The sequence below is a fragment of the Sinohyriopsis cumingii genome, chromosome 6 (assembly GCF_028554795.1).
Source record: "Sinohyriopsis cumingii isolate HCF-2022 chromosome 6, ASM2855479v2, whole genome shotgun sequence".
NCBI lineage: Eukaryota > Metazoa > Mollusca > Bivalvia > Unionida > Unionidae > Sinohyriopsis > Sinohyriopsis cumingii.
The window spans coordinates 157,998,622-158,014,920 of NC_142966.1; the positions used below are offsets into that span (position 1 = coordinate 157,998,622).

At 38.2% G+C, this 16,299-nt stretch overlaps 1 protein-coding gene across 1 annotated transcript in view; it reads left to right on the forward strand.

The window, feature by feature from the left end:
* The first annotated feature begins 654 nt into the window (after positions 1-654).
* Positions 655-16,299, forward strand: part of LOC149798368 (alpha-N-acetylgalactosaminidase-like) — a 30,124-nt gene continuing 14,479 nt past the window's right edge. Inside the window, exons 1-3 of the mRNA XM_089963517.1 lie at positions 655-1,003; positions 8,089-8,263; positions 12,447-12,615. Coding sequence (XP_089819643.1) covers positions 816-1,003; positions 8,089-8,263; positions 12,447-12,615 — 532 coding nt within the window. The 5' untranslated portion in view covers positions 655-815. The remainder of the gene's footprint in view (positions 1,004-8,088; positions 8,264-12,446; positions 12,616-16,299) is intronic.

Here is a 16,299-nt window from a genome sequence, read left to right on the forward strand (position 1 = left end):
GTTTCTGTCTTATTCTTTTTTTCTTCCAAATTACAACGCCTTGCAGGAAAAACGGTACTAATGGTATGGAAAAATGGGAACCAGCCTGGAAATGGGTGAACCTAAAATAGAGTATATATAGGTCAGGCTGACCAGGATTGGTTAATAATGTAAGTTATGTTGTAGGGAAACGAATATTTTGAGAGCTTATTCCTAAAATAGAGTATATATGGGTTAGGCTGACCAGGATTGGTTAATAATGTAAGTTATGTTGTAGGAAAAAGAATCTTTTGAGAGCTTATCCCAGTTGTAAGTGATTTTTTTATTATATAGAGACATTGTTTTATTGGTGAAATTTCAGTTCTTTAACAGTCTTGAGTTTGGAACACTTATTACTAAAATTAGTACTCGACTCTTTGGTGGGGAATTGAAAGCACATGTTTCAAACACATGCAGGTCCAGAAAATGCCGCGGCTCATAACCTTTCCTCTACACAGAAGCTGACATCCAGGTCTCATCTATGCTGATAAATATAGAATTGATGATGAGCACTCAAAGATTTTAAGTTAGTGAATTTTTAATATGTTGTTTGCACAGGTGTATAATGGGAACTGAATTAGTACCGTGAGTCCTGCAGGCAAATTTTCGTTGAGACAGCCGAGATAATTCCGAATGAGGTGGCACATGACATTGTACGAATTTACAACCCGGAATACCGGTATATATCATTGATGATGTGTAGTCAACATTACATTTAAAACAAAAATAGAACATCAGTTATTGTTATTAAACCTCGTCTAGGCACAGAGCGAGACTGCACGAAGCCACTCTAAAAAATGGATGTTACTGGTCATTTCCAAGCCGGCATTTCTAATACTCTGTGTGTTCCTATTATATTGATGTTACTACCACTAACTACAACACTGGACAATGGCCTTGCGAAGACGCCGCCCATGGGATGGATGCATTGGGAGAGGTTCAGATGCAACTTGAACTGTACTGATGATCCTGACAACTGCATTAGGTATCGACTTGCAATTACTATTCTCGTGTACTATGGGGGGGGGGGGGGAGGGCGTCCTGTATCTCTGACTCGGTTTCGACGTACTTAAGCACTTAAATTCACTTTTCAGAAATTAACTTCTTGTTATAGTGATTCCTCTGAATACGTAAGAATAATTGGTTATTTTAGCAAAGTATGGATTGCAGAAGACAGTCATATATCTGATCGTACTTTTCTTGGCATTTTTTCAGTGAGACGAGCTTTTGTCGGAAAGTTCGTCTGTTACATCACCCGTTTTGACGCACTTCTTTCTGACACCATTGTACACATGTACAGCTAGAAAAAGTATTTCATTAGCACATAGAAAACTTAAGCTTATAATAAAAATTATGGGAAAATAATGTAACTTTGCATTCATAAACCTTTTCGTAAATTTATCAACATTTTCATTTAAAAACTGAAATAATCAACTGGGGGGGGGGGGAATCATAATGCCATTATAATAAAATTGTTTACTTACAAATGTAGTGAATGCCAAAACACAGATCTTGAATACATCATTGTCGGAACTTCAAAACAGTTTTGCATCCATCATATTCGATCCCCGGCCGAGTCATACCAAAGTCTTACAAAAATGGTACTAACAGCTGCCTCAGCATTAAGAGGTTAGTGTTAAGACTGGTCAGCCTGGTGTCAGAATAATGTGACTGGGTGGGACAAATTGATGCTACATGCCTGTGGCATGATGCCCCAGTGCTAGACATCACTATAAACTGCCACACTGCAGACATTGTAGCGATATGACTGAAAAATTGTTCAAGCTACGTTAAAAATCGAACTCACACACACGCACACATCCATCATAACTTACTTCTCCAGAAGTGCACATACTGAGAGACTGAATATTCAGTGTTTCAGGAGAAGGTTTTGTTTTCATTTTTTATAATTCTTAAAATTTTTAAACAAATTTAAGAAAAAAAGAAAACTGGTCAAAGAATTTAAATATCAAGATTCTCTTAAAAGCTGATTGAAAATTTCCTGTTAAGGCCCCCCAAAATATGCTTCCTATTGCACTGGTTTGAAAATTAGAGTAGGTAGGTATTTTTTTTAAAACACTATATTTATATGACAATGACTAGTATATGTAATGTACTAAGCTCTTCAAGTACTGGACTAAACTACATCAATTAGATGCATAAATTAAATTTTGGGAATTTAATTATTTTTTTTTTATGTACATATTTTCATAACATCTAATATGATAATTGTTAGTTGCTGTTGTGGGGTTTAATGCCAGTTTTCAGCACATGATAGGCTATACATGGCGGCCAGTATTAATGGTGGAGGAAGAACCCGGGAAAACCCCGAAAAGAACCACCGACCTACGAGAAGCTACTGGCAAGCTTTCTCACATACCCACATTGGCTGAATCCGAGACTCGAACCGCTGCAGACAGAGGTGAGATGGCAGTGATCCGTAACAAAGAGCGCTTTAGACCACTCGGCCATTCGAGGCCCCTGATAATTGTTAGTATATATAATGTACAAGTGCTTCAATTACATGGGCTTAACTGGATCAGTTAGATGCACAAATCAATTTTGGGATTTTGTTTTGAATTTTTATTTTTATAAAAGATTTTTTTACGGGGGTGGGGTCTAGGGTTGACAACAAAAAATGAATGGTTGGCCAATTGGAAATGCACATCTTTTTTTGGGTGGGGAGGGACTAAAGTAAAATTGGTTTTTTATCAGATAGAAAATCATAATACTTTTAGTTAAAACTGGATTTTTTTTTAGAGGACACTGATTTAATATGAAATTTATTATAAAAAAATATTTTTTTTATGTCAATTTTAATAGATTATAATAAGAAAGAGCCACCTCTGAACATTAGTAATGACAGATTCACATAAAACTTTATAATGATGTACAACATTCTCAACAGTATTACTGATGCAGTTAACAGCTTTGAGTCATGTGGCCAAGAATATGCAATGACCTGCCATTGACTTAATTTTAATCTCACTTTTCAGCTATAAAACTTATTGTTATAGCCCAGATATCAAATCAGTTCTTTGTTAATGATTAATATCCAAATTTTCACCCATCAGAGCATCTCCATCTCCCCACCTTCCAGGAAGGATCACATTAGATACCTCTTTTGAGCATTGAAACTACTTTTTTCTTTTGAGCTACAAAAACATTGGATTAAAAAAGTATTCATAAATTTATGCAAATTTATGACTTCAGATGTGGTACACTGGCACAATGTCCAGGCTTGCAAGTACAAGTAGGTCATCATCTTTGATGCAAAATGTAATAAAGACATGCTAGTGCCATGGATTTGAATTTTTCTTCTTTTGGCATTGTAATAATGATGCCAGTCATTGTCTTGGATTTTAGGACCAAGCGCATAGTATGGTGCAACATTTTCAAGATGAAAGGGGAGCTAAAATTTCTCAATTTCAGGGACCCAGACTGGCCAAGAGGTCTGAGGTGCTAGCCCACTGTGTGAGAGAGCTTGCCAGTAGCTTTCTGTGCATCCATGGGGTCCTTGGATCTTTCTGTGCTCTTTGTTTAGTGCTCGAAATGTCCGATAGCCTGATGCCTGGGAATCATCTAATTTCAGATTGGGCCTCTCATGTATTGTAAGTGAAGTGCCTGTCTGGCTTGTAGAAGAAAAATCTAATTTGCCTGCGAAATCTTTAATCACATTCATGAAATATCCAAATTTATTTTCAAGTTGTTAAAAGTAAATTATTAATATTTATCCCGATGTATGCCCTTTACCCATATGAAGATCATCTACTATCATACTTCTATCAAAAGCTTCCAACTTTGCATACAAATCAAAGCATGTGACCAATATATGGGAAACAGATTGCCTGGGTTACTTATATTTAGTGCTCACATGGCCTTACCATGTGATTCTGCTGGTGGTAGGACAAAATGCCATTTTGATTCAAAATGTTTCAAAATAAAGCTAAATGAATAATAATTGAACTATCCCTTGCTCACACTTACACTATTGTAATGCAACACTGGTAAAACATTATGCATTAATAGGTAAAGAGAAACTGTGTACCCGATTCATATGCTAATGAACATCAACACTAAAGAGAGACTGTGTACCCAATTCATATGCTAATGAACATCAACACTGCTGATCCAATGAGTAAAGAGAGACTGTGTACCCGATTCATATGCTAATGAACATCAACACTAAAGAGAGACTGTGTACCCGATTCATATGCTAATGAACATCAACACTGCTGTTCCAGTGAGTAAAGAGGACTTTGGTAGAGCAATTGGACAATGGCTGTCTAATTTCAGGACCGGGAGAAAAACTGTACTGGAAATATTTTGAGATCTGAATAAATACATAAGTCTATTTCAACTATAGTAGTTGCAGTGTTGTGTGACAAATGTTAGTGAAAAAAATAGGCATTTTTGGAAACTGTAATCATGGCCTGTTGACTTTAAATTAGGGCTTTGATTTTTTTAAAGTCACCAGCCTTGCACCTGTCTGAATTTTTTTTCTTTGATCACTGTCTTCCTTCACCAATGTAGTGGGCACCATATATGAGCTATCATGAGCTAAAAATGGCATTAAACACCCCCCGTCTCCCAAAATCCCACAAATCACAAATTGTTGATCTTTGATTTCAATAGCACCCAGGTGACCAAATCACGGCTCATGGTCTCTACTGCTGTCTCAAGCCTACTGGCTGCCTGTTGGCAATTAAGTCTAAACATGATGTCAAAGCTGTTGCAATGCTTTGCAGTTACTTGAGTAAGAGGTTAAAGCCCTTTTATTTATTCACACATCCCATGCATTCAAAGCCAAATAAGTATGTTCAGTACCTTATGAGTCTTATCTCTGAATGGATGCTGACACCTAACATGTATGTACCTTGCTAGTCTTATCCCTAAATGGATATTGACACTTAACATGTATGTACCTTGCTAGTCTTGTCTCTGAATGGATGCTGACACCTAACATGTATGTACCTTGCTGGTCTTATCTCTGAGTGGATACTGACATCTAACATGTATGTACCTTGCTAGTCCTATCCTGAATGGACACTGACACCTAAAATATATGTACTTAGCTAGTCTTATCTTTGAATGGACACAACACCTTACATGTATGTTCCTTGCTAGTCTTATCTTTGAATGGATACTGACACCTAATATGTATGTACCTTGCTAGTCTTATCCATGAATGGATATTGGAAACTGACATGTATGTACCTTGCTAGTCTTATCGTTGAATGGATACTGACACCTAATATGTATGTACCTTGCTAGTCTTATCCCTGAATGGATACTGACACCTAACATGTATGTACCTTGCTAGTCTTATCCCTGAATGGATACTGACACCTAACATGTATGTACCTTACTAGTCTTATCCCTGAATGCATACTGACACCTAATATGTATGTAATTTGCTAATCTTATCCCTGAATGGATATTGACACCTAACATGTATGTACCTTGCTAGTCTTATCTCTGAGTGGATACGGACACCTAATATGCATGTACCTTGCTAGTCCTATCCCTGAATGGATATTGACACCTAACATGTATGTACCTTGCTAGTCCTACCCTAATGGATACTACATCTAATATATATGTACCTTGATAGTTTTATCCCTGACTGGATACTGACACCTAACATGTATGTACCTTGCTAGTCCTATCCCTGAATGGATACTGACATCTAACTTGTATGTACCTTGCTAGTCCTATCCCTGAATGGACACTGACACCTAACATGTATGTACCTTGCTAGTCTTATCATTAAATGGATCTGACATCTAACATGTATGTAGCTTGCTAGTCCTATCCCTGAATGGACACTGACATCTAACATGTATGTACCTTGCTAGTCCTATCCCTGAATAGATACTGACATCTAACATGTATGTAGCTTGCTAGTCCTATCCCTGAATGGACACTGACATCTAACATGTATGTAGCTTGCTAGTCCTATCCCTGAATGGACACTGACACCTAACATGTATTACCTTGCTAGTCCTATCCCTGAATGGACACTGACACCTAACATGTATGTACACCTTGCTAGTCTTATCATTAAATGGATACTGATACCTAATAAGTACATAACTTATGAGTCATATCTCAAAATGGATACTTAAGGCTAAAAGATATGTACAGTACCTCATGGATCTCATTTCTAAAAGGATACTGACACCTAAACTAAAATGTATTACTTTTGGCAGCCAACATTCCTGCCAACCATCAGTCATATGCAGGGGGGAGTGGGTTTGCTGGTCCTTGTGTCTCTTGACAGCCTCCCTGAAAGATCAGTCTTATTTTTTGAACATGCCTGTTTTTGTGTTGCCACTGGTGACCATGTAAGATCATTTTAAAAATGGACTCTTCCTATTCCTCCTGCCACCTGCTTATCCTCACTACCTTTTGTTGCCAAATAGCAGGTCTTTGGCCACCTTCCCAATGGGAGTAAGTTCACCACCATGGTGCTATTTGATATTTGCAAATTCTAGAAGTCCTGAACATAGTCTATCAATTTTCTTAATATATTCAACAAAATTGGAGCTTCCTGTGATGGTCATAATCCTAGTTTAACTTTATTTGCAAGGCTTATCTTCAGAATGTGTTTTTGGGTTGTTTTTCATATTTGCATTTTTTCAACTTAATTTTGAATCAGCACTGTGCTGCAATAGTGTAATGTCACAAGCAACTAGAATACAAGTACATGTATACATATGCATTTTCTAAATCTGAGATTTGGTTTCGATAGTATTAAGGGGAGATAACTATTGCTTTTATATTTTGTCTTATTAAAAGTGTGCTTTAACACATTAACCCCTGGTGATGAGATCTGGAATTTCTAGTTGCACTACAAAATACAGAGGGAAAAACCAATTATTTTGGGCCTGATTTTTTTCTATGCAAAATTTGCCCGTGGTCAGAATCCGATTTTGTGTCTGGATTTTAAACTTTTTGGTCTCAGATCTAAGGCAGACTGGTATGAACTGCAAACAGATAGATGAACCTTTGCAAAAAGTAGGATATGATGGGCATTTGGAATAAAGACTGGTCTCAATACAAAAATAATGGGTCCATTTAGCAAAAAAAGGAATATATAAAAAAACTCAATCTTTTTCCCTTCTGCTCATGTGCGAGCCAAATAGCCAATGAAAATGATGTTTCTAACACAACTAGGCAGTATGTTATTGGAAAATCACCTGGGATTTGGCGTTTTTGGATGTATTCAGGAATAGCTTTCAAAATGTGTTTCCTTCTCGATTTTCAGGTGAAAATGACAAAACCTCCAGGGGTTAGTGTGTTAATAAAATCAAAAATGCAATAAATGAAAAGAGAGCATTGAATTTACGATAAATACAAATATAATTGAAACTACAATAAATGTAAAATTATAAATGTTTGTTGAATATTTGTCAGCAATATTTGGGGGCTCAAATAAAAATTGTTCAGATATAGATGGTATGGTGATCACACGAGCAACCATTATTAGAACAGTTTCACAGCTTATAAGTTGTTAACAACTGTCTTTATAAAGACTGAAGAACATGATCTGAGATTATCATGTAAGAAAAGGATGTAGACCATGGAAATTTAGCAAGCGCCAGAAATTCAGGTAGATATTATTTCATTTGTGCTAATTTTGCATTCTGTTCGTATTGTTCAACATTGCATCTGCATTCTTATTTCATTTCACTGGTACAGTTACTCATTTCAAGGTCTGTAATATGTAAAAAGAATAGGTGGTAACTCCAACATTTATTATCATACCTCATTTATTATAATACCTCATTTGTCTACATCTGATCAATTGCAGTCTCTATGATTATTTCCCTGATTCTGATAGTGCACTTTTCACAAATAATGAAGATGGCAGCTGTTCAGTATTAACTGAAATGATGAGATTATTGAGACATTTTGAGTTTGTTGGAACATTTCAGGTTTGTAGAAAGATGACTTTAATTAAAGCTTGGTGGGATGCAAACTCTATAAAACATACTGGCTGTCATTACCTTGCATCTATTCTGTAAATAGCCTTTGTTTTAAAATTTGTAGTTGATTGTGTTTCAGTGAGAAATTATTCATGCAGATGGCAGATCATCTGGTTGCCGATGGATACAGGGATGCAGGATATGAATATGTAGCAATTGATGACTGCTGGATGACCAATCAGCGAGCACCCAGTGGCAGTTTGATGGCAGATCCAAACAGATTCCCCAGTGGTATCAAGGCTTTAGCTGACTATGTACGTATCAAATGTATTTTATGCTTTTCTTATATTCATTAGAGTTGAACTATTTTCGTATTTTGCTTTTATAAACTAGTACATGTGTGTATGGAAAATATACAGTGCTTTACATTTTGAGTAAAATAGTTGCAATTACAGCTGAAAATTGGCATATATGAGTAAAATTATAAAAACTGGCCACCTGTTAGACCTTGTAAATATCATAACAGAACAGCTAGAAAATGACATCAGCACTTTTTAATTACACATATACACCATGTAAATAACACATGCAGCTTTATTCACAGCATGATCCCATTGTAATTGTAAGACTGCTATTTAGTACATCAGAAAGCCATCTTCATGTGGACAAGTTTGGCAGAATATCAGAAGGGATCATATTGTCTACATCTTCATGTGAGACAAGTTTGGCAGAATATGAGAAGGGATCATATTGTCTACATCTTCATGTCCGTATATCCATCCCAAATCCATTGTTAGCACAAAAGGTCTTAGACTTTGCACCATTAAATTTTGCACACTTTTATCATGGCCCGGGATACATGACCTGATCAGAGCTTCAGGCCATATTGCAATTGGTATTTTAGTAGCACTGATATATATAGGACTGAATCTCATTCAGTGTTCTATAACTTAATGGATAAACCTGTGCCATTAGAGAATGTGTGTTGATGTGCTCTATCCAGCGCATGAACCGTAACAAAGACTTACTAATACATCCCCAGGCCAGCATAAACACGTGTCACATGTATGGCCTGAATTACACCCTTTACAATTCATACAGGTAAACAGATTGTGTTTAGCAAGCTTGAACCACTTGATATTGCCCATACTACACTCACCTGTAATAGAACACTGGTATACAAAGGTGAAATCAATGCCATGTTGAAGTTCATGCAATGGGGATGCTTTAAATAAAATGCCTTTAGAAAATCACAGAAAATGAAGGATTAAAGTTTCTCAGAAAATGTTGAAAATTGTACTTGTTCTTGGTCTTTTTAGTGTACAACTTCATTACAAATTTGGTTTCAATCCATGAATGGCATTGAAAGGTCTTAAGTAAAACTTGAAAGGCAAAGTTTTTTATTTAAACAAGTATACATAGTAATATTCAAAACAATTTTGCCAACCACTCCGGTGGCCTAGTGGTTAGAGTGTCCATCTTGGATGTGGGAGGTTGTGGGTTCGACCAGGTGAGTCATACCAAAGACTTACAAAATGGTACTAACAGCTGCCTCGCTTGGCACTCATCATTAAGAGGTTAGTGTTAGGACTGGTCGGCCTGGTGTCAGGATAATATGACTGGGTGGGACATCATGCTACATGTCTGCAGCATGATGCCTCAGTGCTAGACATCACTGTAAACTGTCACACTGTTGACATCGTAGTGATATGACTGAAAAATTGTTAAAGCTACGTTAAAAATCCAAATCACACACATGCACACAATTTTGCCAGAAAATAGTGAAAATCAAATTATATCTATGCCTTCTTCATATAAAGTCTTCGACCAAATTTTTCCATAATATCCTTCAAAACTTGGTAGATATTAAGGAAAGATGGACCTGGATAACATCATTTGCCTCCGCTATGTGTATGGTAAGGGTCAGACATTGATAATATGCATTGTTCCCTCTTTGTACATGGTAGGTATTGGACATGGATAACACTATTTGCCCCCTTTTGGTTATGGTATGGGTTGGACATGGATAACACTATATGCCCCCTTTGGATATGGTATGGGTTGGACATGGATGATGCTGTATGCCCCCTTTGGATATGGTAGGTATTGGACATGGATAATGCTGTATGTCCCCTTTGGCTATGGTATGCGTTGGACATGGATAACACTATATGCCCCCTTTGGTTATGGTATAGGTTGGACATGGATAATGTTATATGCCCCCATTGGATATGGTATGGGTTGGACATGGATAACACTATATGCCCCCTTTGGATATGGTATGGGTTGGACATGGATAACACTATATGCCCCCTTTGGATATGGTATGGGTTGGACATTGATAACACTATATGCCCCCTTTGGATATGGTATGGGTTGGACATAGATAACACTATAATCCCCCTTTGGACATGGTAGGAGTTGGAAATGGATAACACTCTCTGCATCCTCCTTGGTATGAGTAGGACATGGATAACACTATTTGCTGCCTCTATGGATATGGTAGGGGTCAGACATGGATAATGATGTGTACCCCCTCTATGGATATGGTAGTGGTCAGACATGGATAATGCTGTGCACCTCCTCTATGGATATGGTAGTGGTCAGACACGGATAATGCTGTGTACCTCCTCTATGGATATGGTAGGGGTCAGACATGGATAATGATGTGTACCTCTTCTATGGATATGGTAGTGGTCAGACATGGATAATGCTGTGTACCCCCTCTTTGGATATGGTAGTGGTTGAACATGGATAATGCTGTGTACCTCCTCTATGGATATGGTAGTGGTCAGACATGGATAATGCTGTGTACCTCCTCTATGGATATGGTAGTGGTCAGACATGGATAATGCTGTGTACCTCCTCTTTGGATATGGTAGTGGTCAGACATGGATAATGCTGTGTACCTCCTCTATGGATATGGTAGTGGTCAGACATGGATAATGCTGTGTACCTCCTCTTTGGATATGGTAGTGGTCAGACATGGATAATGCTGTGTACCCTGTCTTTGGATATGGTAGGGGTCAGACATGGATAATGCTGTGTACCTCCTCTATGGATATGGTAGTGGTCAGACATGGATAATGCTGTGTACCCTGTCTTTGGATATGGTAGGGGTCAGACATGGATAATGCTGTGTACCCCCTCTATGGATATGGTAGGGGTCAGACATGGATAATGCTGTGTACCCCCTCTATGGATATGGTAGGGGTCAGACATGGATAATGCTGTGTACCCCCTCTATGGATATGGTAGTGGTCAGACATGGATAATGCTGTGTACCTCCTCTATGGATATGGTAGTGGTCAGACATGGATAATGCTGTGTACCTCCTCTATGGATATGGTAGTGGTCAGACATGGATAATGCTGTGTACCTCCTCTTTGGATATGGTAGTGGTCAGACATGGATAATGCTGTGTACCCTGTCTTTGGATATGGTAGGGGTCAGACATGGATAATGCTGTGTACCCCCTCTATGGATATGGTAGTGGTCAGACATGGATAATGCTGTGTACCTCCTCTATGGATATGGTAGTGGTCAGACATGGATAATGCTGTGTACCTCCTCTTTGGATATGGTAGTGGTTGAACATGGATAATGTTGTGTACCTCCTCTATGGATATGGTAGTGGTCAGACATGGATAATGGTGTGTACCCCCTCTATGGATATGGTAGTGGTCAGACATGGATAATGCTGTGTACCTCCTCTATGGATATGGTAGTGGTCAGACATGGATAATGCTGTGTACCCCCTCTATGGATATGGTAGTGGTCAGACATGGATAATGCTGTGTACCTCCTCTATGGATATGGTAGTGGTCAGACATGGATAATGCTGTGTACCCCCTCTATGGATATGGTAGTGGTCAGACATGGATAATGCTGTGTACCTCCTCTATGGATATGGTAGTGGTCAGACATGGATAATGCTGTGTACCCCCTCTATGGATATGGTAGTGGTCAGACATGGATAATGATGTGTACCTCCTCTATGGATATGGTAGTGGTCAGACATGGATAATGCTGTGTACCTCCTCTATGGATATGGTAAGGGTCAGACATGGATAATGCTGTGTACCCCCTCTATGGATATGGTAGTGGTTGAACATGGATAATGTTGTGTACCCCCTCATTGGATATGGTAGTGGTCAGACATGGATAATGCTGTGTACCCCCTCTATGGATATGGTAAGGGTCAGACATGGATAATGCTGTGTACCCCCTCTATGGATATGGTAAGGGTCAGACATGGATAATGCTGTGTACCCTGTCTTTGGATATGGTAGTGGTCAGACAGGGAAAACACTGTATGCATCCACTTTGGATATTGTAGGGATGAGAAAAGAACAAAGATTAACATGCATATAGTTTTAACTACTTAATGCAAGGCTAAAATGTAAATAATTATCACCTCTTTTATGTGTAATTTTATCATATCACCCACAGATAAATATGGATGTTTTTCTCTTGAAATTCATCTTTACTTTTTAGATTCATTCAAAAGGCCTGAAACTGGGGATCTATGCTGATATGGGCACATACACATGTAAGCAGTATCCAGGCAGCATGTTTTACTTAGAGCTGGATGCTGACACGTTTGCTAGCTGGGGAGTTGACATGCTGAAACTTGATTGTTGTTATGGTTCTGAAATCCAAAAAGGTTAGTTGGTGTAGATCATTGACTGTGTAGAAATGTAAGAACTTAGCAGATAATAAACTTCTTACCATGATGCATGAATACTGATCAGTGATAAAGGATGCAGTTTTTACAAAAATCTTTAAATATTTACATTGTATGAGGTATACAAGTACCAAAATAATGCTATTTTGTCAAAAGACAATCTAATTTACATTTCTGTACCTTTTTATTCTCTTAGCTGACAGATAAATGTAGGCCATTGACAAGACACATGATGTACCTTGCTCAGACTGACATGGTTTTATTTTCAAGGTCTTGCTGTCTTCTCAGACTGGCATGGTTTTATTTTCAAGGTCTTGCTGTCATCTCAGACTAGCATGGTTTTATTTTCAAGGTTTTGCTGTCATCTCAGACTGGCATGGTTTTATTTTCAAGGTCTTGCTGTCATCTCAGACTTGCATGGTTTTATTTTCAAGGTCTTGCTGTCATCTCAGTATGGTATGATTCAGTTTGCAAGGCATGTTTGGGTCTTACACATCTGACCGAAATATGACAAACAAACTTTTGTTTCATTAGGAATTTATTTTTCATTGCTATTGAAAACAAGATGATGCAGGCATTTCTTATGTCACTGATAGCTATTATTGGATGGTATGTCATCTTTTGTCCATTGTCCCTCCTTCACTCTGCACAAGTTTGTAGTTGCTGTTCCTCATTAAATGCTTGGAGGAAGGCCTTGAAACTTTACACACAACCATCCCATGGTCAAGTTGGTCCTGCATGAGAATGGTGCTGTTTGAATATCCAGTATGCAGTAGAATGTAAACCTTGTTTTAGCTTCTTCAACAGAATGGATGGTCATATCAATGTACCAGTAAGTTGTTTTACTAAAAGACTTGTTATGATGACTAATTGGTCATAAATGAAAGTGGTGCCACTTAGAGACCTAATAATATAGCACCACAGAGGCCATCTTGAAGATCGTGTTATCACTACTCCTGATTAAATGGACCTATCAGGAAGGGGTTTAATGGACCTAACAGGAAGGGGGCCCCAAGTGGCCGAGTGGTCTAAGGCGCTCTCTGTTATGGATCAGTGCCTTCTCACCTCTGTCTGCGTGGGTTTGAGTCTTGGATTCAGCCAATGTGGGTATGTGAGAAAGCTTGCCAGTAGCTTCTTGTGGGTCGGTGGTTCTTTCCGGAGTTTTCCCGGGTTCTTCTTCCACCATTGATACTGGCTGCCATGTATAGCCTATCATGTGCTGAAATATGGTGTTAAACCGTACTACAACAACCTATCAGGAAGGGGTTTAATGGACCTATCAGGAAGGGGTTTGATGGACCTATCAGGAAGGGGTTTAATGGACCTGTCAGGAAGGGGTTTGATGGACCTATCAGGAAGGGGTTTAATTGACCTATCAGGAAGTGGTTTGATGGACCTATCAGGAAGGGGTTTAATGGACCTATCAGGAAGGGGTTTAATGGACCTATCAGGAAGGGGTTTTTACTAAAAGAGTTCTTATAATTTCCAATTAATTGTAAATGAAAATGGTGCAAATCTGACCTCCAATATGGCCACCACAATGGCCTTCTTGAAAAACTTGTCATTGCTTCTCATAGATGGCTGGTCATATTGGCATTGTGCTTCCAGAGTTCTCAGATCCCTGAACTTCTGGGTCAGATACATGTGAAATTCTTAAAGAAAATGCCATTTCCATACATGCCAGCCATTATGCTTTTGGCATAATCATTACACTTTTTTCACTGAATTACTTCTTACACTTGCCTGTACATTGGATACACTTTTCAGATACAATAAAAAATAAAGCAATAAAAAGTTTGCTATTTACACTGTCATCTTTTTGATTACACTCATCATAAAGATTTGAGAATATTCTAAAAGAAAGACTGCTGTGTAGGAAGAGTATAAGAACTAATTTGTCCATCATAAATCTACATGTACTTTCCTAATTTTCAGTGTATAGTAATTGTATATGACCCATTTCCAAGAAAACAGATGGGTTTCTTTAAAACTTCATCTCGCAGATTCATTATACTGATAATCAAATTAGTTAGTGAAGCAGTCTGTACTTTTAAAGAAAGTGGCACCAGACATTAAGCAAAGTGGGCTTTTACAGATTGATTTGTGGATACAAATTCTTACAGCAGATGAATCTTCTTAAACTTAATAACATGTCTGATCAGAAAAGGACAAATCAACACCACTTTTGAAATTTGTACGGAAGAATTTGATAGTGTTGCAATTCAGCTCATTGCAGAATTTGTGGACTTGATGATCATTTGGCAAAAGTTAGACATTTATACTAGTTAAAGTGAGTGTTGAATATAAATATTTTTTCAGCATGTTTGTTGTTTGTATTCTGGTTCTAATCCACATGGATTTTGCCCATTTTTGCCACATCTTTTGACATGCAGAGCCATGTTGGTAGTAAAATATTTTCTTGCACATAAGCTGCATGCATGTATTTTCATTCCTTTGTTTCATTAGATGATGGTAATTCCCATTTCTATATATGGCACAGTGTAAGGCCAGATGATGGTAATTCCCATTTCTGTATATGGCACAGTGAAGGCCAGATGATGGTAATTCACATTTCTGTATATGGCACAGTGCAAGGCCAGATGATGGTAATTCCCATTTCTGTATATGACACAGTGTAAGGCCAGATGATGGTAATTCTCATTTCTGTATATGGCACAGTGTAAGGCCAGATGATGGTAATTCCCATTTCTGTATATGGCACAGCGTAAGGCCAGATGATGGTAATTCCCATTTCTGTATATGGCACAGCGTAAGGCCAGATGATGGTAATTCCCATTTCTGTATATGACACAGTGTAAGGCCAGATGATGGTAATTCTCATTTCTGTATATGGCACAGCGTAAGGCCAGATGATGGTAATTCCCATTTCTGTATATGGCACAGCGTAAGGCCAGATGATGGTAATTCCCATTTCTGTATATGGCACAGTGTAAGGCCAGATGATGGTAATTCTCATTTCTGTATATGGCACAGCGTAAGGCCAGATGATGGTAATTCCCATTTCTGTATATGACACAGTGTAAGGCCAGATGATGGTAATTCCCATTTCTGTATATGGCACAGCGTAAGGCCAGATGATGGTAATTCCCATTTTTATATATGGCACAGTGTAAGGCCAGATGATGGTAATTCCCATTTCTGTATACAGCACAGTGTAAGGCCAGATGATGGTAATTCCCATTTCTGTATATGACACAGTGTAAGGCCAGATGATGGTAATTCCCATTTCTGTATATGACACAGTGTAAGGCCAGATGATGGTAATTCTCATTTCTGTATATGGCACAGTGTAAGGCCAGATGATGGTAATTCCCATTTCTGTATATGGCACAGCGTAAGGCCAGATGATGGTAATTCCCATTTCTGTATATGGCACAGCGTAAGGCCAGATGATGGTAATTCCCATTTCTGTATATGACACAGTGTAAGGCCAGATGATGGTAATTCTCATTTCTGTATATGGCACAGCGTAAGGCCAGATGATGGTAATTCCCATTTCTGTATATGGCACAGCGTAAGGCCAGATGATGGTAATTCCCATTTCTGTATATGGCACAGTGTAAGGCCAGATGATGGTAATTCTCATTTCTGTATATGGCACAGCGTAAGGCCAGATGATGGTAATTCCCATTTCTGTATATG